Source organism: Chionomys nivalis, chromosome 17 (genome assembly GCF_950005125.1).
Source record: "Chionomys nivalis chromosome 17, mChiNiv1.1, whole genome shotgun sequence".
Classification (NCBI taxonomy): domain Eukaryota; kingdom Metazoa; phylum Chordata; class Mammalia; order Rodentia; family Cricetidae; genus Chionomys; species Chionomys nivalis.
In genome coordinates, this window is record NC_080102.1 from 32578503 (window position 1) to 32600743 (window position 22241).

Below are 22241 nucleotides of genomic sequence, written 5' to 3' on the forward strand. Positions count from 1 at the left end.
TACTCCCCCTCACCTGTCCCTGTCACCTGGTCTCCTCTCAGTTTGGACCCAGGTTCTCCATTGGTAAAGCCAAGTGCAAAAGGACCGTGGTCCTAGAGGGCTCACACCTAGAGGATGGTGCCCAGCAGTTCACTGTAGGGGTACAGTGCTGTCCACAATTGCTCTTTACCATATAGCTAGAAACTTTTGAGATTGCATAGACACATGGCTGGTCACCCAGGTCTCCTGCAAGGCCCAGAGGCCTAGGGTAATTAGAGGGGCCTGCTACTTTATATGATAGGAGTTGAGCCTCTCTCCAGAGTAGGCTTGGCTGGAGCATAGGTACCTAGCATATACAAAGAATGGGTTTGGTGTTAGGGCCAGGGCAACTCATGGTAGGCAGCACGAGTCTGCCTGCTTTGCTAGGGGTGTGTGGGTCTGTATATACATTGGGTAGGTGGGTTCTGTGGATGTGCCAAGCATGTGGCCTATGTCACCCTGTGGGTAGAGTCTAGTTAGGCCACCCCAGGCCTGTTTTCATTCTGGAAGAGGGAAAGGAAGGTGGCAGGAGGAGATGGGGGTGGTACAGAGGTTCTGCTAATGCTCCTATGACCTATGGCCTGGGGCACTGCCCAGCCTATGGTGTGAGCCATGGACTGTGTCATCTGCCCTGAACATTCCCTCGTGTGAGCAGGGTGAGCCTGCTGCCTCTGGGTTGTGCTGGGCCTGTGGTAGAGAATGGTGGTGTCTATGGGCCCTGCCCTGTATTGGGATGAGCGAGATCAGAATAAGCAAGGCCCCAGTCTGTGGAGGTGGGAAGTGAGTTTGGGGAACAGGGAATCCCAGGTGCAAAGACTCTGAGGTAGAAAATAGGCATCTCAGTGACCTTTGCAACAGACTGGGGGTACTGAGCCAAGCAGGGAGGGAGTAACCAAAATATGGAGGTGAATCAGGGTACTTGCAGGAGCCGGGGCTGGGGAGAAAGAAAGAGGAGCTTTGATGGGGCGATGAAAAGTAAAGCTGTGGGAGGAGCGTTGGGCTGGATGGCCACAGAGTTGGGGTTGTTGGCTGGCTGCCCAGTTAGATATAGTGGGAGCTGGGGGTGTTGGTGCCTCCCTCACCCTACCTGTGATGTGGTGTGAACCCTTCTGGACTGTGACATGAAGGCGGGAGGTGAGGGCTACTTTCAGGCATGGCCTATGACTGTCATTACATTGGGGAGAGTTTGTTCTCAGCGAGGGACAAGAACTGCTCTTAGGAACAGCCCAGCAGAGGAAGTCAGAACCTGGGGTGGGAGGTCACAAGACCCTGGGGCTACAGGGGACCATGGTCAGACCTCTGTTTGCCAGTCATGGGTCCTGTCTCACTCCTTGTCTCCCCTGCTCCCCAGAACATGGATAAGGCGACCGTGCCATCCGTGACGCTCATCGTGGGCTGTGGCGTGTCCTCCCTCACCCTGCTCATGCTGGTCATCATCTACGTGTCTGTGTGGAGGTGGGTGCCTGCTCCAGAGCCTGAAGATCCAGCCCTCCCTTGCTCCCTTGCACTCTTGACCATGCTGCCCGCTTCAGCCCATGCTGCCCGTGTTCCCAGTCCAGGTTCCTGATTGCTGTGTCACTCAGGGGCCACAGAAAAGGGATGGGGTGGGGAGCATGTTGAACATAGAGGTCCTTTTTCCTACTGTCACCTGACTACACCTTTTGGTAGACACTAACTCCGAGCCCAGGCCCCAGCTGGACACACAGAACAGTTTTCCTTTGATTACTTGGAGTCTTCTGGCTACCCACTATCCCCGTGTACCCTCATACCTGGACCTACAAACTCCCTGGAGTCAGAAATAACTTCCTACACCAGGCTTCCAGCAAGGACTCCCTGTGTCCACCTCAGGCCCTGTCAGACTACTTGTAGGCTACGGGATAGCACAACCTATTTAAATCTCAGGCAAACTATGGGTATACGAGGATTGCATAGTGTGAATTCTCTTAATGTCTGAGCCATTAGGAGCCCACTCAGGTCACAGATGTTTCTAGGCAATACCCCCACCAGTAGGTATATGGGTATGTGCCAATGGGGTTGCCCTCTTCCTGCTTACCAGCATCTAACCCCTCCCAGAAATTTGCAGTGAGGTTTATTCAAGGTCATTGTACACAGAGCTGTTCTCGGGCTCCCCATGTGATGGCTGGCCCCCACGACTGGCTATTCCAATACTCTACCCTGTGTGATGGTAGCCGATAATCGAAACTGATGTGCCAGTCTCTGCCTGCAGTCAGGCAGCAAGGGATCGATGTGACCAGTGGGAGAGGGGCCGTCTGTGCAGCCTCCAGCACCAGCTGCCCTCTTCTCTCTTCCCAAAGACAGAGCGTACAGATCCTTTCTGTAGGACTCCCTCTTAGCAGGCCTTCAGGATCTGACAGCATCTAGAGCTTGGAGCTCAGAGGCTCTGACCTGGAGAGGAGGCTATTTGGTGTTTAAAGCACCTCCCTCAGTGAGCACTGATGGCATCACTGTGCCCTGTGAGCTGCAGACAGGGACTGTTCTGATGGTTGGTTAGGGAGCAGGGGCCAGATGAAATAAGGACTGTGCCTACACCAAGCATATCAAGCCCCAGGGCTAGCTGAGGACTCTCTGATCTCTACCTGGTTGGGTCTCATTTCCCAATGGCTGGTGATGGTTCAAGGTGCTGATGATTAATGATGATGATGGCAGTGACGGAGGCCACGGTTGTGGTTGTGATGTCCACAGTGATGGTGTTACTGTTGATGACAGTAGTGGGGATGGTTGTGATGGTGGTGGTAGTGCTATTGATGTTGATGGTGGTGGTGGTAATACTGGTGATTGTGGTAGTGATGGTGATGAAGGTTATGTTGCCAGTGGCTGATGGTTATCGTAGTGGCAGTACTGGTGGTGATGATGGCAGTGATGGTTGGGGTGATGGTGGTGGTGATGATGGTGGTAGTGATAGGGATAGCGATGATGATGATGATGGTGATGGCGGCAGTGGTGATGATGGTGGTAGTGGTGGTGGTGATGGTGGTGGTGGTGATGATGGTGGTAGTTGTGGTGGTTATGGTGGTGGTAGTGATAGGGATAGTGACAATGATGATGATGATGGTGATGGCAGAAATGGTGATGATAGAGCCAGTGATTTCAGGGAGGAAATGGAACACTGTTTCTTGGATAGGCCACATGACCTTGATCCCTGCTAGGTGCTGACCTCAGGCCCTGACCCCTTTCACAGGTACATTCGCTCAGAGCGGTCCGTCATCCTCATCAACTTCTGCCTGTCCATCATCTCTTCTAACGCTCTCATCCTAATTGGGCAGACCCAGACCCGCAACAAGGTAGGCAACCTCTTGTCCAGCCCTGCAGAGAGCCTTGTGTTTTCGGGTGTGATGAAGATGCTGCCCCCATACCCTGGCCAGCTGTGAGCTGGGCAGCTCAGTGTGAGAGCCCTCTGTTGATCCTTCCTAGGACCCCCTGCCTTGCTCCCACCCTGTGATCTCCATACCCTGTCCTGCAAATGTGACCCAGGGCCAGGCTTTGGGAGGGATCTTTATGGGCTATCCTAACGTATTAGAGATGGAAAGAAGGCCTGGCCCAGACACTGCTGTGTGCCGTGGCAGAAACTCATAATCACAGTGGGCTCACTTGTGATTCAGTGTGGGTTTGAGGGTGTGACTCCCCTTACCCTCTGGCCTCAGTTTCTTCCCTGCTGAGGGATAGGCCTGACTGGAGTTTCTCAGTGGGCCCCTGACCCCAGTTTGCTGGCAGCTGGGGGAGGAGGATTAGCATCTAGTCCATGCTTTAAGTTTCAGTGGTCCATCTCAGGGGGGAGACCAGGTTGTTTCCTGCCCAGGATCTCGGCTGGTCTCAAAGTCACTTCTCCCAGCCGTGCCACATGCTCATAGGGGATGGGTGAGAGCCAGCGAGCACCTGCCCAGTCCCCTTGGCCCCTGCCTGCCCAGGTTGTGTGCACGCTGGTGGCTGCCTTCCTGCACTTCTTCTTCCTGTCCTCCTTCTGCTGGGTGCTCACCGAGGCCTGGCAGTCATACATGGCCGTGACTGGCCGCCTACGGAGCCGGCTCGTCCGCAAGCGCTTTCTCTGCCTGGGCTGGGGTGAGCAGGGCAGCTGGGGTCGGGAGGTGAGGGTGGACTGTGGCTAGGACTGTTGGGGTATAGATCAGCAGCTGGGAATGAGGGTGGGTAGTGAGCCGGGCTTAGTGGCCAGGAGGGAGGGCAGACAGCTCGGGAGAGGGTAGGCAGTGGGCGGGCGTTAGTGGCCAGTAGTGAGGGCAGACAACTCGGGAGAGGGTGGGCAGTGGGCTGGGGTAAGCAAAACGTCAGGGTCTGGGCAGCTTGAGTAGGATGATGGGCTATCTCTGTTCTTGGCATTCTTGTACTGGCCTTCTGCTTATTCCTACCGCTCCTAGAGTCTCCATTTGCCACACTGGCTTCTCCCTTTGGGCCTCCAATCTTTTATAAGATTGCCGGAAAATGCAGCCCAGCCATGCCCATTAGCATTCAGATGACAAATCACAGTGCACTGTAGCTTGTACTGGGGGCATATGCTCTGAAAATGGTACCCTCTTTCTATGAGACTGAGTGGTAGCAGGCCGCGTCTTGCCCTCCAATCTGCGCTCCTGCAGCATTCTCCCAGCCCTCACCATCCGACCCTGTCCACCTATTTCCTGTAGCAATGCCCTCATTGCTTCCCTCTTGCTGCTTGCCCTATGTGGGCAAGGGATGGCAGGACTGACCACCCCTTCTTCTGGTCCTCTTCTAGGACTCCCTGCACTGGTGGTGGCCATTTCCGTGGGATTCACCAAGGCCAAGGGGTACAGCACCATGAACTAGTGAGTTGGGGAGGCGGGCATGGCATAGCCTTCTGCAGACCCGGGAGATGCCCCACCTTGCTGGCCTAGGAGGGTGGGTCCTTAGGCAGCTCCCTCACTCCTAGGCAGTTAGGTCCTGTGGGCAGGGAGATGAAAAGAATGCCTGGGGCCTCCTGCTTTCTCATTTGGTGAACTTGATGGCCATGAACTTCTGGAGTCCTCACCCCCGTGTGTGCAAGTGTTGAGAAGAACGCCAGAGGACAGAAGATGCACCCTTGCTGTGGGCATTATAGGGATGAAGGAGTCAGTTTCACAGATGAAGCCCTGGGACAACTGACCTAAAGCAGTGCAAGCTCCGTGGGTACAGATAGGACCCCAGGCTCAAGATGGAGCTAGAAGGAGGGAAAAAAACCCTGAGGGGTTGACTGGCTCACACTAGTCAGGCTCCGGGTGGGGATGGTGGCTAAAACTAGCAGAATGTGGGGGTAAGAGCAAACCTAAATTATTCTGGAGCCCCAGGGAGGTAGGTGGTAGGGCTCTGGAACCCCTGTATCTGAGCCATGTTGGAGACACTGGTGCAGAATTCAGAAGAATGGAGAGGAGTGCATTGAGCAGCATTGGCTAGAATGCCCAAGCCAGAGCTGGAGGCAAGCCTGCAGCATGCTGAGTATCCTCTATGGCAGTGATTCTCAACCTGTGGATCATAACCCGCACAGGGTCGCACACAGATATCCTGCATATCAGATATTTACATTTCAACTCATAACAGGAGCAAAATTACAGTTACCAAGTAGCAAGGAAAATAGTTTTATGGCTGGGGTCACCATAACATAAGGAACTCTATTATAAAGGGCTGTAGCATTAGGAGGGTTGAGAATCACTGCTCTATGTGTTTGCTCGCCTGTGGGTACCATGGATGGTGCCCAGGGGCTGATGAAGAGCTAGGCAGGTGAGCATAGGACTATTGACCTAGGCCAGGAACCTAATGTCAAGGAGGACCTGCTAGAGACTCTGAGAAAGAATCAGAAAGGACCCAACTCACATAGGGCAGAGGGGAGCCCTAGGGCTTCTAAGAAGGCGTACCCTATTCCGTGCCCTGGGTTATGCCTCCATTTACAATGGGAACTCCTAGGGATCCAAACCAAAAACTTGTGCAAGTTTCCCTATTTCTTCTATAGTCACCCTGTTCATATACTTCTTCCTGACACACTGGTTGCCTAGTGGGCATGGGTACTGACAGCTTATCTCTTCCCCAGCTGCTGGCTCTCCCTGGAGGGGGGACTTCTGTATGCCTTCGTGGGACCAGCTGCTGCAGTTGTGCTGGTACTGACACAGCCCCTCCCCTCCCCTATCTCCCAAGCTGGACCCCTGGGTCTTTATCTGCCCCGTGGCTGGCCTACGGGGGATGCTCACCAGCTCCATTCACCCCGCTCCCATTGCTCAGTGTGCTGCACTGTCCTCCTCTTACCTCCATGAGCATGACTTGTCTGAATGTTGGGCATCGATAATGTACCTGCCAGGAGGCCCTTGCAGGTTTGGTGAGTAACAGGGAGGTAGGGGACAGATGGACAGATGGACAGCTGTAGCTGCAGGGATTGAGCAGACATGGCCTAGGTCATGCATGTCCACCACAGCTGGCAGCATCCCGAGTGCCAAGAGCTAGGGCTGCTTGCTTCCTGGTGTCAGAGGGACCTTGCCTTTCCCTGGCCCTTCAGTTGACATGCCCATTTGGAGAAGAGTCCAAAACTACAGCTGGAGACTGGCCCAAAGCCAGGAATGGCTTGGCTCAGCATGGGAGTAGGTGCTCTCTCTCTAGTCCTTGTCTCCCTGTCTCACCCTCTGTCGGGGAAGGGTGGTCAGGGAGCTTGGTGCAAGTCAGTTTAGCAGACAGGTGGCCCAGGAGCAACTGGCCCTGCAGAGTGCGAGCAGTGGTTCTGAGGAGAGTGCGTAGGTGATAGAGAGTTGGATGACTGCCACAACCCTTGTTCCTTACTCCTCAAAGGCACCCAAATGGAAGGCCAGATGGGCATCACTGGTCAGTGCCTCGGGGGGTGGCTGCCAACCAGTTGGGCTTAGGTGTTGTTTTAGAGTGGACTCCAGGGTCTGCATGAGGGACAGTTGAGAAAAAAGACTCCTACCCCTACTTGTCCTCATGTATCAAGGATCATCTGCCCGGACCAGTCTTCTGGTGACAGCCAATCAGAGCCTGTTGCAGAAGGGTAGCCTGGCCTAGAAGGATACCTGCAACCCAGCTGTATGATCAGCAAGCTAGGAGGCAGGACTGCACCAGGAGACAGGGCCCTGTGTGTGGAATTCATAGGAACTGTCAGCCCCTGGGCCTCTGGGCATGATCCCTGGCACAAGAGTTTAGAGTGTCTCCCCACCTTGACCTTTGCCCCTTAGGGCCAGGCCAAAGCCTTGGGGTCCTGGCAGCCTTTCTACAAAAAAGGAATTACCTAGGGGCCCTCAAGGATTCTCTTGGAGTGGGGATAAGAAGTAAGATTTGAGCAAGGCCTTGTCCCTTGTCCCACATCCTGGCAGAGAGAGCCAAGGAGAGGCAAGGTGACAGGGACCCCAGGGCATGGAGACTGACTATGGACTTAGGAATGATTCTTACCTTGTATAGTAATTTGGCTAGCAGCTTAGAGATGCACCTGAGGCCCTAAGAAGCCCTCAGGAGGTACCCATTGGAAATTGTTAGTGGGGTTGAGGGTTAGTGGGATTGGAGGAGATCAGGAACAAGGGGTGACCAAGATCAGCTGGTGAAATCATCCTTGGCCCTGGGCTAGGAGCTCACCATCATCAGGGGTCAGGGGAGGGGTGTTGGTGGTGTAGGGTACATTGAAGACAGGGCTCTGTATGGATCCGACTGGCCAGCACTGGGGTCTGAATTGTGGGGGCACATGAGTCACCCTTGGAGATCTGTGGACATTCTGGGCATGGCCGTTGCTGATCTGGGCACCCTTGGGCTCTGGCCCACTCCTGCCTCTGCCCGGCAGGTGAACATGGTGATCGGAATCCTGGTGTTCAACAAGCTCGTGTCCAAGGACGGCATCACGGACAAGAAGCTGAAGGAGCGGGCAGGGTAGGCCCTGTGGCCCTGGCACCTTGCCCTTCTTGGCTGGAAAGACCCAGAGCCCACCCACCATTAAGTCCCAAATCCAGTCTGACAGTTCAGGTGTCCTGGAGCAGATTGGGAAACTGGGGCACAGAATCTAAAGACTTTTTCTAGCCGGTCAGTCTCTGTCTTGCTCTGTGCCTCAGTTTCTTTATCAGACCTGTGACAAGATGGGACCCTATAGCGTCTCCAGAAACATTTCCAAGCTCATTTCTCAAAGAGAGCCCCCTCTGCTGGGCTCAGGCTGGTGGGAGGGCACCCCAGGCCCAAGTCTGGGAGTGCTCTCCCTGTCCCCTGAATCCCATAAGAGGCCTTGCCTGTCTGGTGCCTTCTTCACTAGAGGACAGCTAGGGACAGGTGGGACAATGCTCCTCCCACACTACTCAGGCACCTACTCTGTGAGTTGTCCTGGGAGTGAGGATGACATGAGTGTCACTGCTGCCTCAGCTTAGGGACATTGGAGGGTCCTGCCCAGAATTCTCCCTGTCCCACCTTCTACATCCTGAAGCTGGTGTACTGGTGTCTTTGTGGGGGTCCTACCCCTACCCCTCCCCTCTGTGCCTGTCTTGCTTGGTGTCTTTCTCTGTCTCTCACTGTCTCTCTTTTTCTGGTTCCTCCTTCTCTGCCCAGTGACTTCTCTGGGTGCATGGTTAGAGCCCTTAAGTGGGCTGAGGGGACTCTGTTACTGTGCTGGGTGCTCTTCTGCCTCAGTCTTGCTGTCTACCCCGTAACAGTGGGCCCACATCAGAGTCTGAGCCTCACACACGTGGGCTGAACTGTGGCTGGAGTTGTAGGTGTGAAGGTTTCCTTGGACTTTGCAGCACTGGCCTGCTTAATTTGCTCTTAGAATAGCCACAGGGAAGCTGCCAGGACTATATCCCCTCTCATCAGAGTAAACAGAAGTATAGGGAATGGGGAAAGCTGGGAGAGCTGGAATCAGACCCCAATTATGGGTGTCGTGAACCAATGCCTAGATGGGAAGGTGTACATAGATGCTGTGTGTACATGCACACACATCCCCCCCCCACACACACACACAGGGCTGCCATACAGCTCAGCCTATTTCTGCTGTCCTTGTGAGGCCTGCAGGTAGATCCTCCATGACGCAGCACACATGGGAGGAGGAAGGATATCAAGGCCTCCGTCAGATCTTGCTGCTGTCTACACTTAGTGACCAAGGCATTCCGTCAGTCAGCAGATGCTGGCAGTCTGGTGCCCATCTCGTCCCCTGCCCTAGGCTTGGGTTCCTTAGATGACAGAGCCTCAGGCTACTGTTTCTGCTCCTCGCCTCGCGGTTTCGAGGGAACCTGTTTGCTTTTGTTTCAGCCTTTGATTTCACTTGCAGTCAGCTGCCCGTGCCCCCCCTCGGGCGTGCCCTCACGTGTGCCGAGTGCGGAGTCCTCTCTGCTGCCGAAGCCACCTCCGACGCCACCAGTAACGCCATGTTAGTGCCTTGCTGCCACCTTGGAGCAGCCCTGCATGGGCTCTGCTCTCTCCTGAGTCACATTTGTTTGTTTTATGTTTTTCTTTCATTTCTTTCATTTCTGCCGTCCCCTCTGGATTTCCAAGGCAGCCATGCCCTCTACCTGCCCTCTGCCTGCCAGCTCGTCTCGCCCAACTCAAGGCCTGGTTGCTATGCAGCATATAAGGCACTTGGGAGTCAAGGAGTGGGTCAGCTAAGGTATAGAGTGGGACTGAGTCCAAGGAGAGGTGGAGTGGGCCTGCACTGCTTCCTGCTGCTCCCTGACTTCCCCTAACAGTACTGGTCCAGAGCCTGGCCTCAGCCCCCACCTCCACAAGATAAGTTGATAGGTGATAGAGTCAGGTGAGTGTGTATATATGAGTGTTTGGCAGGGAGGGGGCAGGTAATGATCCTGTGCGCATTGCTCACATAGAAGAGTAGCTGGATATGTATACAGTATGTGTGTGCCACTGTGCATAGGGAAGGTGCGTGTGTGGGAGTGGGTGTGCTTACAGGTGTGCATACAGGTTCCCATATGTGAGAGTTGCTGGGTGTGTGGACAGTGTGCTGCTTTGCATGGAGGTATCCATGTGTAAGAGTGACTGGTACGTGTGCAGATGGGGAAGAAAGTGTGCAAGTGTGAACAGGTGAGTGGTGAGTAGGTGTGAGTATGTGTGTGTGGGGGGGTGATTGTTGTACCTGTAAGCATACAACTTTAAGAATGTACCTGGGCATAGACGAAGGTGTATGGATGCAGGTATACTGAGATATGTTATCCCCAGTGGGTATGTATGTTGTGTGTCTGTGTGGGTACTCAGGAAGATACGGCCATGGGAACAAGATACAAAGAACAAGGGATATTGGTCTCTGACTTGGCTGTGACAACATGGCTGTGTTCAGCATAGAAGGTCATTTTATCCAGGTCCCTGCCTCCTTCAGGTCATAGCAGTAGCAGAGACCCCAAACACTAACCCTCTCAGGTCCTCATGCTCAATCTCTGAGCAGGCACTGGAGCCCAGGACTCTTGGTGCCTCAGGCAGATATGAGGGCCAGGTTATGCTGGACGGGTAGGGGATGTACATGGTATAGGACCCAACCAAAGAGAGTTGCCTGTTCCCGTGCTGGGCCCACACTGCTGTGAGCCCCAATGACCACCTTTTGGATCAGCAGTCTTTCTGGGTGGAGTGCAGAAGAACTCAGGTTTAACCTGAGCTAAACAACCGAGTCCTGGGATCCTAAAGTCAGGTAGCAGCTGGAGGTGGTGACACCAAGGTCTCCGGAACTCTTTTGGTGATCTGGGGTATCTGAGTCTCTAGGGAGCTTGTGACTCCTCTTCCTCTAGGTTCCTGGGGAAGTGATTTGGAAACTGATGGACTGGAGGAGACAGAAATGGCAGGGCTGACCTTGTGGGAAAACAAGGGACCTCTGCTGATGGGGAGCCCTATTCCTGCATCAGACACAGGTGACATGAGGTGTCAGGGGTCCCTGCTCAAAGAACGTCTGCTTTGAAGGGAAGGGAAGGGGTTACTGGGCTCAGTGCTGTGGTGGAAACAAGGCTAGAGCTGAGAATGACCCTGCCAGTGACAGGAAGTCATTTACTAGAGGGCCAGCCTGCCATTGTTCTGTTCTAGCTTCAGGGACAGGACAGACTGGGATTGGGAGGGGGAGATATTTCTGGCTTCTGCAGCCATGACGGAGGGAGGTGGAGTAGCTGGCAATTTGCTGGGAGACTCCACACCATCCTCTGCTCCAAAAGTATGGGTGGGGTTAGCAGGGAACCAGGAGTTGGGGCTTTGTGCCTTCCGTGGGATTCCCTCTAAGAAGGGGGTGATAGGTTGTATATTGACTGGAAATGGAGACTGAGGTACAGTTTAGGAGCCCACACTTCGAGGCATTGAAGGAAAGGTGGGTCATCAAGATGATTCCTGGTTTGGGCCTGAGCTGGGGAGGGTGAGCCGACAGAGATCTGGGCGGGGCTGAGAAAGCCAGTCCTGAGTGCCCTGGCTACAGGTGACCGCTATCATGTTCGCCAAGTGATGATAGCTGTGGCTGGGGGCAGGAAGCTCCCTGGGGTCACCATAGCATGGCTTCAGGAGGGCACAAAGGTAGGCCTGGAAGAGGCCGTGGTAAAGGGCTACTGTGGCCTAAGATATGACCTCAGACGCCAGAGAGGTGAGGGTGGCTGTGCCCTTACAAGGCCAGACCCCAAATAGGACCCCCGCCAGGGCTATACTCTGATTTGGTAAGAGTTTGGGGGTCCTCTGCCCAACTGGTTTCTCTCATAAGGCCTGCTTTCCTAGATCCCACTCCGTGTTCAGTCCCCTTCTCCCATATGCTCCTTTGTGGGGGACAGTATGACCCCCAAGAGAGAAGGAACAAGTGATCTCCATGTCCACCTGACTCCTGGAAAGGATGGGATATAGACAAGACACAGTGGCTCCTGGGAAGCACAACAGTGCTGAGGCTGGAACAAGGCACAGTTCTCAAGCAGTCACATGTCCCATGGCCTCAAAGCAGCAGCATGTCCCCACCTGAGCATGGGGGAAAGCTCGGTGGTTGCAGGTCAGATACTGATGGAGGGGATGGAAGGCTCAGGCTGCTAGGCTCCCTGTGCCAGCCAGGTGCTGAAGGTAGGGTGGCTCAGGCTGCTAGGCTCCCTGTGCCAGCCAGGTGCTGAAGGTAGAGGTGGCTCAGGTTGGGGCCACAGGAGAGCATTGAGACTCAGGAGGTGAGCTGCAGCCCCGGAAGAGGAAGAACACCCTTTGTGTCTGTTCTGTCTGTCTTGGTCTCTTCTCTGACCCTCTGGCCTTGTCCAACTGTCCACTGTCTGTCCTGTCTCTCCCTCACAGTTTCTTTCTCTCCTTCTGTTAGTACTTCCCAAGACTCCTGTCTCCCACAGCCATCTTGTATTGCAGTTGGGGCCCTGGGTCTTAGGGTCCAGGGTTCAGGGCCTGGAAGATGGAATCAGGGGCTACCTTGCTCCGAGCATCTCTCCCGTCCCTCTGCCCTTGCTGTCTGTCACCCTTCTGTCACCTCCTGGACAGGGTCCAAGTTCTTTCCCAAAGAGCTCCTCTACTTTGATGGGTCCCTTGCAAGCCCTCAGGCCTGGGGATGGGGGAAAGGGGTGTGCTCAGGAGAGGTGGAGGGCCCATGGGGCCGCCCTGACGCCCTCCATCCCCAGGGCCTCCCTGTGGAGCTCCTGCGTGGTGCTGCCGCTGCTGGCGCTGACCTGGATGTCCGCCGTGCTTGCTGTCACCGACCGCCGCTCCGCCCTCTTCCAGATCCTCTTTGCTGTCTTTGACTCACTGGAGGGTTTCGTCATCGTGATGGTCCACTGTATTCTGCGCAGAGAGGTGGGCGCCCTGGGCCTGGGATCTACCTGTGTCTTCTCGAGGTGAACCTGTGCCCAGCATGTAGCCAGGGTTGCTGGGAATGGCTCCCTTTAGGGGATAGTTTATTTTTAAGGATAGCTCATCAGCTATGGGAGGTCTATGGCTGACAGGGCAGAGGAGGAGAGCCAGTACTCAGTGTTTGTAGCATTTTCTGAACCTTTCAGAAGGTGAGAACATGAGGTTCCTATCCAACTATGTCCGGATGGCCACCAGCAGGAGACAGTAATGAGACTGAGTGGCTATCCTGATCTCAGAGAGGCTGCACAGTGGACGGAAGTGCATCTTACCTCATCAGACCAACTTCTGCTCCAGATAGAGTCAGGACATGGCTGAGGGCTAGAAATAGCCTGCTGCCTCCATTCTTCTCGGAATGTTCTAGACTGCTGCCAAGGGATCTGAACTGCAGCAGGTACAAGAGGAAAAAGCCCACTGTAGCCGCAGGAACCAGGGACCTCAGTGGACAGAAGAGCCTGAGCTGGCAGGGCAGTGGTGAGGTCAGATGCCGCTGATCCTCCAGGGAGGCTCCGGAGGAGCACCCTGAGAAAGAGGGCTGCCTGAATTTGCAAAGATATTTGTGAGGATATCACAAAGCCTGTGCCCGCCTTCCTCCTTCCAGTGCTAGTCATGTGTCACTCAGTTGTGGGAAGCTACCTTGCAGCCCCATTGCAGCGCACAGGGAAGAGTGGCTTCTGAGCTCTGCCCCTTGCCCTGGCTAACTGAGCACTGCATCCACACTCTCAGTCGCCCTGCCCTCCAGGTGCTCTGACTTGTAGTGCACAGGCAGGTGAAGTCTAGCCTCGTATTGTAAGGCCACTGATCTGCACTAAATTCACACTCTTGCCCTCCGCTCCTCCCTCAGTGTTCTGGCTTCTTCAGCCAGCTGACACTCCAGGAAGTTAACAGGACAGATGTCAGCAGCAGAGCATCCCACTAAGATGTGGCCCTAGGACTGGCATCCTCACAAAGCCTTGCCAGGAAGCTGAGATGTGACCAATAGCCAGAGGGCTCACAACTCCATATTGGGTAGGGTGAGCACATGAAGCCCCCTCCAACCCTTGTGTATGGTTCCTGCTGCAGGTCTCAGAACCTCACTGCTGTCTCCAGAGCCTGGATTTCAGGATAGTGTTTGATCCTGCGTCCTTCCTCATGCTGATTTCTTCGACTTTTCTTGCCGAAATGTACATTGGCCTTGTGGCTAGTCTTAGCCTTGTCCATCCAGCCTGCAGTCAGGATGGGTTCTGGGGTACTGACTGGCCCTGAAGCCAGGTACCTGCGTTAGGCTAATGTTCTTACAGTGACCTCCAGCCAGTGGAGTCTGCAGCTTCTTCCCAGCATCAGAAACTCCAAATGTCTTCATCTTACATCCTCTCTCTGCACTGCCATGCTACAAGGAGGCTTCTTGCAGAGGGTGCCATGTGGGGCCTTGGCTCTCTGCTGACACGCTTCCCCTCCTCCAGGTTCAGGATGCCGTGAAGTGCCGTGTGGTGGACCGCCAAGAGGAGGGCAACGGGGACTCAGGGGGCTCCTTCCAGAATGGCCACGCGCAGCTCATGGTAGGACTGATTGCCTGGGAATGTAAGCCTCTAGGTTCTCCCTGTGCCCAGAGTTCTTCTGGGCCCTCATAGCCCTATTAGGTGAACTCTGAGCCCAAGTTGAAATCCTTAATCCAGGGTTTTGAGCTGGGAAAGGCTGTTGGTGAGTTGGGTGGGGGCTGGTGTGCTTCCTTGCCTTCTTCAAAGCTGGCCCATCCAGAATTGTGCACAAGCTAACTGTGAGTTTACCCATACTGACTGCTTCAACTATGGGATCTAGGCATAGTAACTTCTAAGCAGAGCTCTGGGCTCTGCCAGCCAGCTTCTCACCCCTCTGGCATCTCGCGTGTGTTGTCCCAGATGTCCTGTACCCCAGGGGTGAGGCACTGGGGAGCATCTCTAAGTGGTGTCTACACAGGGCCAACCCTCTGGGTCTCTGCCACCATATAGAGGGAACAGGTGTCAGCTGGAAAGGTACTTGGTCGTTTGGGGACACAGCTTTCCCTCCTCTTGATGTTTCTCCTGGCCTGACCTCTGACCTCAGGGGAAGACTGCCACCTTCCCAGCATCCTGGCTCCTGCATTTCAGGGAAAGACCTCCAGTTTGAGATTAAAGGCCAGACTGACCCCCCTGGAGCCCTGTGGCCTCTGGATGGGTCTTCTAGAGCCAAGCTCCTAAGGTGGTCCTGGGTCACCACTATGGCCTCCCCAGCTGCTGTCCTCAGAGATGCAGTGGGGACCATGTTTCTGCTCTAGGGGAGGCTGGTGCTGGCCCAGGTCTGTGTCTGTCCCATGCTGTCTGTCTTGGATGGAATGGCAGAGGCTCTGGAAGCCCTGGCAGCTGCATGGCTTTGGGGGAGCATGGCCAAAGAGGCAGAGGCCGGCTGCTCCGTGATGCCTTGGAGGGAGAGGACGCATGGTTGATTGCACGCACACACAGGCAGACACAAACACATGCATGGAGAAACGTGCATATGCTCCTTCACATAAATGCATAGAAGTGAACTCTGACTCATGTGTGAGTCATACACACAATACTCCCCTCAACATACATGTTCACGCTCACACAGTACAGTCCTCTGCCCTCACAAAGGCACATGTACCACAAGCACACAGAAACACGACCACACATGCATGTGAATGCTGACAGACACATCCATGCTTGCATAGACAAGCATACAGATGCATGGCCACTCCATGTGGCCCTTGGACTAATAATGTGGGCTGGGGTTCTTGGTGACAATATCAGCATATTTGTGACCTCTGAGGTGTGGGTATGGCTTTGGTGGCTCCCTTCCTACTACCCTGCAGGTTGCAACCCCACCTGCTACTAGCCTTACCCTCATCTTGCCCTTGGTCTCTGTCTTGTAGACTGACTTTGAGAAGGATGTGGATCTGGCCTGTAGATCAGGTGAGCGCCTGACAGGTGAGAGCCATGGTGGCCAGTCGGCCCATCTGCTTCTTTCTTTATTCCCAGCATCTGTGTGCCCTACCTGTCCCCATCCCACACCCGCTGCCACATGGCCCAGCCTGGGCTCCATCCCCCGCCCCCAACCAAGTCTTCAGGAATCCTGTGGGCGTGAGCCCCAGAAAGCTGTCGTGGAGCCCATGCTGGCCTGGGACCATCTTTGCCCCTTCACTCGTCTGTCTGTCCCTTTTCCCCTCATAGGGCAGAGCAGGTAGGCCACTTCTGTGTGAAACCCTGCCCTGCTCCTGCCTCTGCCCATACACTCCATTGTCACCTGCCCCTACCTGCCCTCCCTCAAGCACCTGTGTTCTGTGTTGTCTTCATTTCTTCATTGTTAACTTGGGGTGGAGGAGGGGCAGGTTTCACTTTGAGAATGGGAGACCTCAGTAGTGAGAGGAAAGAAAGGGGAAGGCTAATGGGACCCTAGGCTAATGCTGAGGCTCCAAGGTCAAGAAGGGACTCAGTGTCTCCCCATGTTGCCAATGTCAGGTCATAGTATCTGAGGACCAGGGGCCAGGGCAATGGCAGACAGTCTGGCTATGGAGGTGCCATCTGGCTTTACTCCATCTGGTTCCCAAGTGGGCATTGTCAGCTGCTGCCTGGGTGGCATTCTTCGAGGAGATAACCTTGGGATGGGGTGGAAAAGCCCTTTCCTGGTCTTCAGTGATCCAACTCCATAGCCTAACCAAGATATGACCCCAGCAGTGGGGATTGGGTGCTGGCCCACCCTGTTGGTATGCTCTGGGCCCCCTGTGCCCAGCGCTGTGCCTTATAAAGCACAAGGTGCTGTGGGCTGAATGTAGCTGATGGTACATGATAGTGTAGCATGTATCATTACATGCTAGGTGTCCATGATAGGCAGAGTCCCTGCTGGGAGAGGCTGGGATGAGCAATGTGCAGGCTGAGGAGGTCCTTGCGATGGTGTTGACCTTTGGAGATGGGCACACAGATTGGTAGAGAAGATGGCTAGTCTACTGCTGGGGTGTTGGGGAAGGGCTGGAAGAGGACAGTGCTGGGAGTCTCGGTCACTGTTCTGTTGCCGTGAAGAGACACCTTGGCCAAGGCAGCTCTTACGAAAGAAAACAGTTTCAGAGTTTTAGTCCATTATCATGATGGGGAGCATGGTGACATGCAAGCAGGCGCTGGAGCAGTAGCTGAGAGCTACATCATGATCCATCGGCCAAGAGACTCTGGGCATGGGATGGCTTTTGGAACCTCAAAGTGCACCCCCAGTGACACACTTCCTCCAGCAAGGCCACACCTCCCGATCCTTTTCAAACAGTACCACTCCCTGGTGTCTAAGCATTCAAATATGACCTATGGGGGCCATTCTTATTTAAACTGCCATGCCGGCTGATAGTCTGGAAGAGCCAAAGGTTGTCATTGAAGGTGAGCTGGGAGTGAGGGACCTTTAGCCTAAGAAACTAGGGTGTTGTGAATGACCATAGTTGATGAAGTGGCAAAACCTGCTGGTGGGCCCCAAGGCTGGCCTAGATGTGACCAGAACAGTGTGCAGACCTGGGCCGAGCTTCCTAAGAAGGAGGTGTGACCTTGCTCTAGAGAGTGCCCAGGAGGAGCCAGCGTGCACGGCTGCCTAGGCTCAGAGCTACTCTGGTACTCTACTGGCCAGTGGGGCTAAGCTGATGCACGAGTGACAAGTGGGGTGTATGATGAGCTGGAACCTACGCCAGATGTTCTACGTTTGGGATAACGATCCCAAGAGAGATGGACGGGTGTGGACTTCAGGAAGGACTTTTTCAAGGCGGAGGGACCACCAAGGGCAGGAGAGCCCTTCATAGGGGTTAAGCTCATGTGCCAGGTCTCTTGGTCCTTGGAGCTGATGTGCCTATGGCAAGCACGACCTCCCGGCAATGACTTGTGTGCCTTGAGTACTACAGGGGAGCCTGGACTCAATAGAGGAAGCTGTTCCTGTGATTTCCAGCAGAGGGCACCCTTGCTTGCCTTTCAGAATTGCCCTGATGGGCTGTGTATGAGTGGCTGTCTTTGGTTGTCATGGGAGACAGGCAGACACAAGCATGGGCCAGCCTCATTGGAAAAGGCAAAGAATCTTTCTGGCTGTCCAAGTGCCAGCATGGGTGGGGTGGGTGTCAGGGCTGGTGTGGGTCAAGGCCAGGGTGGCAGCAGTGTTGGCCAGGCTGAGCCCCTGCTGCTGAGACCAACCTCACCGCTCTGACCCCCTCTTCCTAACTGCTGTCTTTTCCGATGCTCCCCATTAGTACTGAATAAAGACATCGCAGCCTGCCGCACAGCCACCATCACAGGCACCTTCAAGCGGCCATCACTGCCTGAAGAGGAGAAGCTCAAGCTGGCCAAGGGCCCACCCCCCACCTTCAACAGCCTTCCAGCTAATGTGTCTAAGCTGCACCTGCACGGTTCACCCCGCTACCCCGGTGGGCCACTACCCGACTTCCCCAACCACTCCCTCACCCTCAAAAAGGACAAGGCCCCTAAGTCTTCCTTTATTGGAGATGGGGACATCTTCAAGAAACTGGACTCAGAGCTGAGCCGGGCTCAGGAGAAGGCTCTGGACACGAGCTACGTGATCCTGCCCACGGCCACGGCCACACTCCGGCCCAAACCCAAGGAGGAACCCAAGTACAGCATCAACATTGACCAGATGCCGCAAACCCGCCTCATCCACCTTAGCATGGCGCCTGACGCCAGCTTCCCCACCCGTAGCCCACCTGCCCGTGAGCCCCCAGGTGGTGCGCCCCCTGAGGTGCCCCCTGCCCAGCCCCCACCACCTCCACCTCCACCACCCCCTCCACCCCAGCAGCCCCTACCCCCACCACCCACCCTGGAGCCTGCACCCCCCAGCCTGGGGGATACAGGGGAGCCTGCGGCCCACCCAGGACCCAGTTCAGGTGCTGGGACCAAGAATGAGAACGTGGCCACCCTGTCAGTGAGCTCCCTGGAGGTGAGGGTGGTTCGGAATCTGCAGAGCAGAGATGGGGGAACCCCCAGACAAGGGCTGAGGGCATGTCAGAAGTGGGTAGGGCTAGCCCAGGGCCAGAATCTTTATGTACTCAAGCCCATTTCACAGAGCAACAGTCTCTGTGGTTAGCCTAGTACTTGTGCCCCTGAACCATGTTCAGCCCTTAGGACATGGGCTCAAGGTCATGATGGGACCCTCGGGGAGCCTCTGTCCTCCCAGAATTTGCCACCATCTAGCTTTCAACTTCTTAGGTGCAGCTAGCACCCTCAATTCACTTTTAGGGGTTCAGTCTTGTAGCCCCAAGATCAGCTCTCCTTAAGCTGTGTAGCCTGGCTAAGCTGGACATTTCAGAGGGAGAACAAGGCCTGGATCAAGGAGGAGAGACCTTACCGCACATAGAGAACTTGGGGTAGCGTTGGAGTAAGGACTCTGAGACCCCACCCACATTTCAGCATTGTCAGGGGTTTCCCTTTGGTCTTAGCACACCCTCCGGACCCAGAGCTGGACCTGTATCCCAAGGGAACAGGTGACCTTGGGTTCTTGATAGACCCTCAGCATGAAACCTGAAGGCAGGCTGGTGTTTCCCCAAATGTCAAGCAGGAGGGCCTGGACATGTGGTCTAGGCAATTTTAGGGAACTTAATGCCCATGCACACAATCCCTTTCTCCTGCAGCGGCGGAAATCACGGTATGCAGAACTGGACTTTGAGGTAAGTGCAGATGCCTCTCTCTGGACAGACAGGCTGGGTACTACGGCCTTTTCAACAAGTGGGAGCTGGGGAAGGGCTCGAGGTCAGAGCCCAGGGACCAACAGCAGGTGGGACAAGGGGGTGGCTGTGGATGCCCATCCTGGCTCAGGACTCGTGGCCCCAACCCACAGAAGATCATGCACACACGGAAGCGACACCAGGACATGTTCCAGGACCTGAACCGGAAGCTGCAGCATGCGGCTGAGAAGGAGAAGGAAGTACCAGGCATAGACAGCAAGGTCAGGAGGGTGGGCGCTGCTTCAACCACCACCAATCTCACTTTTTCTCACCCTCACTCCCTGGAGTCTTCCCTGTGCGGGCTGTCCCCTCTCAGATGTGCACAGGGCAGGGCAGGAGGATCCTGAGCCTGGCCCTGCCTTGTAGGTTCCAGACTGTCCATTCCCACAGCACTGATCCTGACCCCATCATGGGAGCTGCAGCTCCTGCCAAAACTGGGGCTGTGGGATGCAGGGGTTGCTGCTCTTTGGGAATCCCTCCCTCAGAGCCCTCCTCTCTCTCTTCCCTTCTCTCCCATGGATTCACTCCCATTCGCTCCTGCCCTGCATGCACTGCTGGCATCGAGTAGCCAGAGAAACAGCAGACTCCCAACAAGAGGGCCTGGGAGAGCCTCCGCAAGCCCCATGGGACGCCCGCCTGGGTGAAGAAAGAGCTGGAGCCACTGCCCCCTTCTCCACTGGAGCTTCGGAGTGTGGAGTGGGAGAAGGCGGGTGCCACCATCCCACTGGTTGGCCAGGACATCATTGACCTCCAGACCGAGGTCTGAGTGGGCGGGCGGTGGCCCGGCACCGGGCCAGCAGGTGGGATGCTGCTCTGCCCGCTCCACCATAGGACGGGCACAGATGCGCTCGCGGTGGCGGGCCGGGTCCAGCCCCGGCCTCAGGGCGCTCAGAGGCGGCCAGACAGAGGGCCCGCGGTGCTGGGACCAGAGCCAGACACAGGACAGGAGGTGGCATGGCCCGCGGGCACAGGGCTCAAGAGGCCAGATGGTGCCTCAGACTCTGCCCTCCTTGGGCAAGCCCGGACAGGCAGGCGGGCGGCTGTGGACATGGACAAGCCTGGTGTGGCCAGCGTCCCCAGGATGCCCACCTCAGCCACCACTGCAGAGGGCTGCCTGTGGCCCGCCAGCCTGCCTCCGTTTTTTAGACACCCCTACCCCTTGGGAAGCAGCCAGACCCCCCCCACTCCCTTCCAGGACCCTGGGCCCCTCCCAGCCCAGGCAGAGAGCATGGTCCTGACCCAGAGCCCCGGGGACAGGACTGAGACCACTCTGGAAAGAAGTGGTGTGGGGAATCTATTTTTTCTCTCCTTTTCTTTTCTTCAATAAAAAGAATTAAAAACCCAGTGCTTTGTGGTCTATTCCCTCTCAGCAGCAGCCTGGGCCCATTCAGTGGCAGTTGGGCTGCTCCTGCCCTGCATGCCTACCCATGACCCTCCTTCCCCCAGCCTACCCTGCCTTGGGTGCCTGCCCTCCAAGGGGTCCCTTGAGGCTGACTTACCTCAGTTCTCCACCCCAGAAACATTGGACTCCCTGGCTCCTGAGTCACCTGGAAAGACAGAGTTAACAGGTAGCGATTTTAAAAACAACCTGAATGGTGAAAGGAGACACAGTGTGTGGAGCTGGAGTCTAGGGTCCTCCTCTTACCTGCCTGAGCCCGTCTTGGACAGGCCTGCACCACTGTTCTGTTCAGCCCAATACTGACTGTCTCTGTCCATCACTAAATACTTCCTGTCCCCAGGCCATGGTGATGCTCTCCATCCACAGAGTGAATGTGGGAGGGAAATGTGGCATGGTCAGATCTCCAGAGACCTAACCACCAGTGAGCCACCTTCCCTGAGGGTATCCAACTTCAGCATTCTTGCAATTCCCAGAACTTCCAGCAGGGGGCAGCCTAAGCCACTCAAACCCAACTCTGGGACTGCACAAACCTGAACCTTTGCAGACAGAACCTTCAGGTCTCTCCTTCAGATGACAGCTTGAGCTGGAACTCAGATACAGACCATTGGCCCTGATGGGTATGTGGAGCTCCTAAGACCCCAAAATGCCAAGAGCTGGAGCAGGAGTACAAGCCACTATGGATTGTTTTCATAACCTCACCTGAACCTTCGTTGCTATGACTCTCACTGTGGTCATGTCTTTGACACACACCCCACACGAGCATCATCATCCTTTTCAGCAGGCAGAGGCAGGGTAGGGAATGAAATTGTTGCTCACAGTGACCACGGTGAGCTCAAGTAATTGTGATGGCCATGCACACCTCTGGGTGCACAAACATGGGTGGGTGAAAGGCAAGTGAGAAGTGACGTCCAAGGATACTCAGAACAGGGTGTGCAGAGTCCAGCACAAACCCTAGCTACAGACTGCAAACAACAACAAAACAAAACAAAAATCCACCGATGTTTTCGTGAGATTTGACAACAAAATACGATCCAGCCTTGACCCAGGCCGTAACTAACGTGAACTATGCACACCTGTGCAAAAGTTCTGCAATGGAAGGCTTCTGAGCCATATCACAGCACCTCCTGCAGGTTGCATGGAATATCACCATCAGTCTGCACAGAGGCCCTGTCTTCCAGACCCAGAGGGCTTCCTGTGAGTTGGCTGGCCATGGTCTCCTCTTTGCCCCTGGGTATTAAGAAATAAAAGAAACTTGGGAGGGCCTATGGGTGCAGGTAGGGAATGCCCTGAGGTTCCAGCACCTTGCCTACGTAGACGGCATGTGCATGTAGGCCAGGT

General features: G+C 55.2%; 1 protein-coding gene across 7 annotated transcripts in view; it reads left to right on the forward strand.

The window, feature by feature from the left end:
- Adgrb1 (adhesion G protein-coupled receptor B1) overlaps positions 1-20848 on the forward strand; it is a 70317-nt gene extending 49469 nt beyond the window's left edge. For 2 of the 7 annotated variants that reach the window (XM_057792438.1, XM_057792437.1), the window contains exons 19-32: positions 1370-1473; positions 3218-3320; positions 3945-4095; positions 4763-4832; positions 6068-6134; positions 7811-7896; positions 9275-9373; positions 12573-12744; positions 14241-14336; positions 15686-15740; positions 18020-18720; positions 19412-19447; positions 19618-19725; positions 20073-20848. In XM_057792438.1, the coding sequence (XP_057648421.1) occupies positions 1370-1473; positions 3218-3320; positions 3945-4095; positions 4763-4832; positions 6068-6134; positions 7811-7896; positions 9275-9373; positions 12573-12744; positions 14241-14336; positions 15686-15740; positions 18020-18720; positions 19412-19447; positions 19618-19725; positions 20073-20270 (2046 nt within the window). In that variant the 3' untranslated portion in view covers positions 20271-20848. Of the gene's footprint in view, positions 1-1369; positions 1474-3217; positions 3321-3944; positions 4096-4762; positions 4833-6067; positions 6135-7810; positions 7897-9274; positions 9374-12572; positions 12745-14240; positions 14337-14859; positions 15741-18019; positions 18721-19411; positions 19448-19617; positions 19726-20072 lie in introns of those variants that run through there. The other 5 variants (XM_057792442.1, XM_057792441.1, XM_057792439.1 and 2 more) reach the window with 4 other exon arrangements.
- The last annotated feature ends 1393 nt before the right edge of the window (positions 20849-22241 follow it).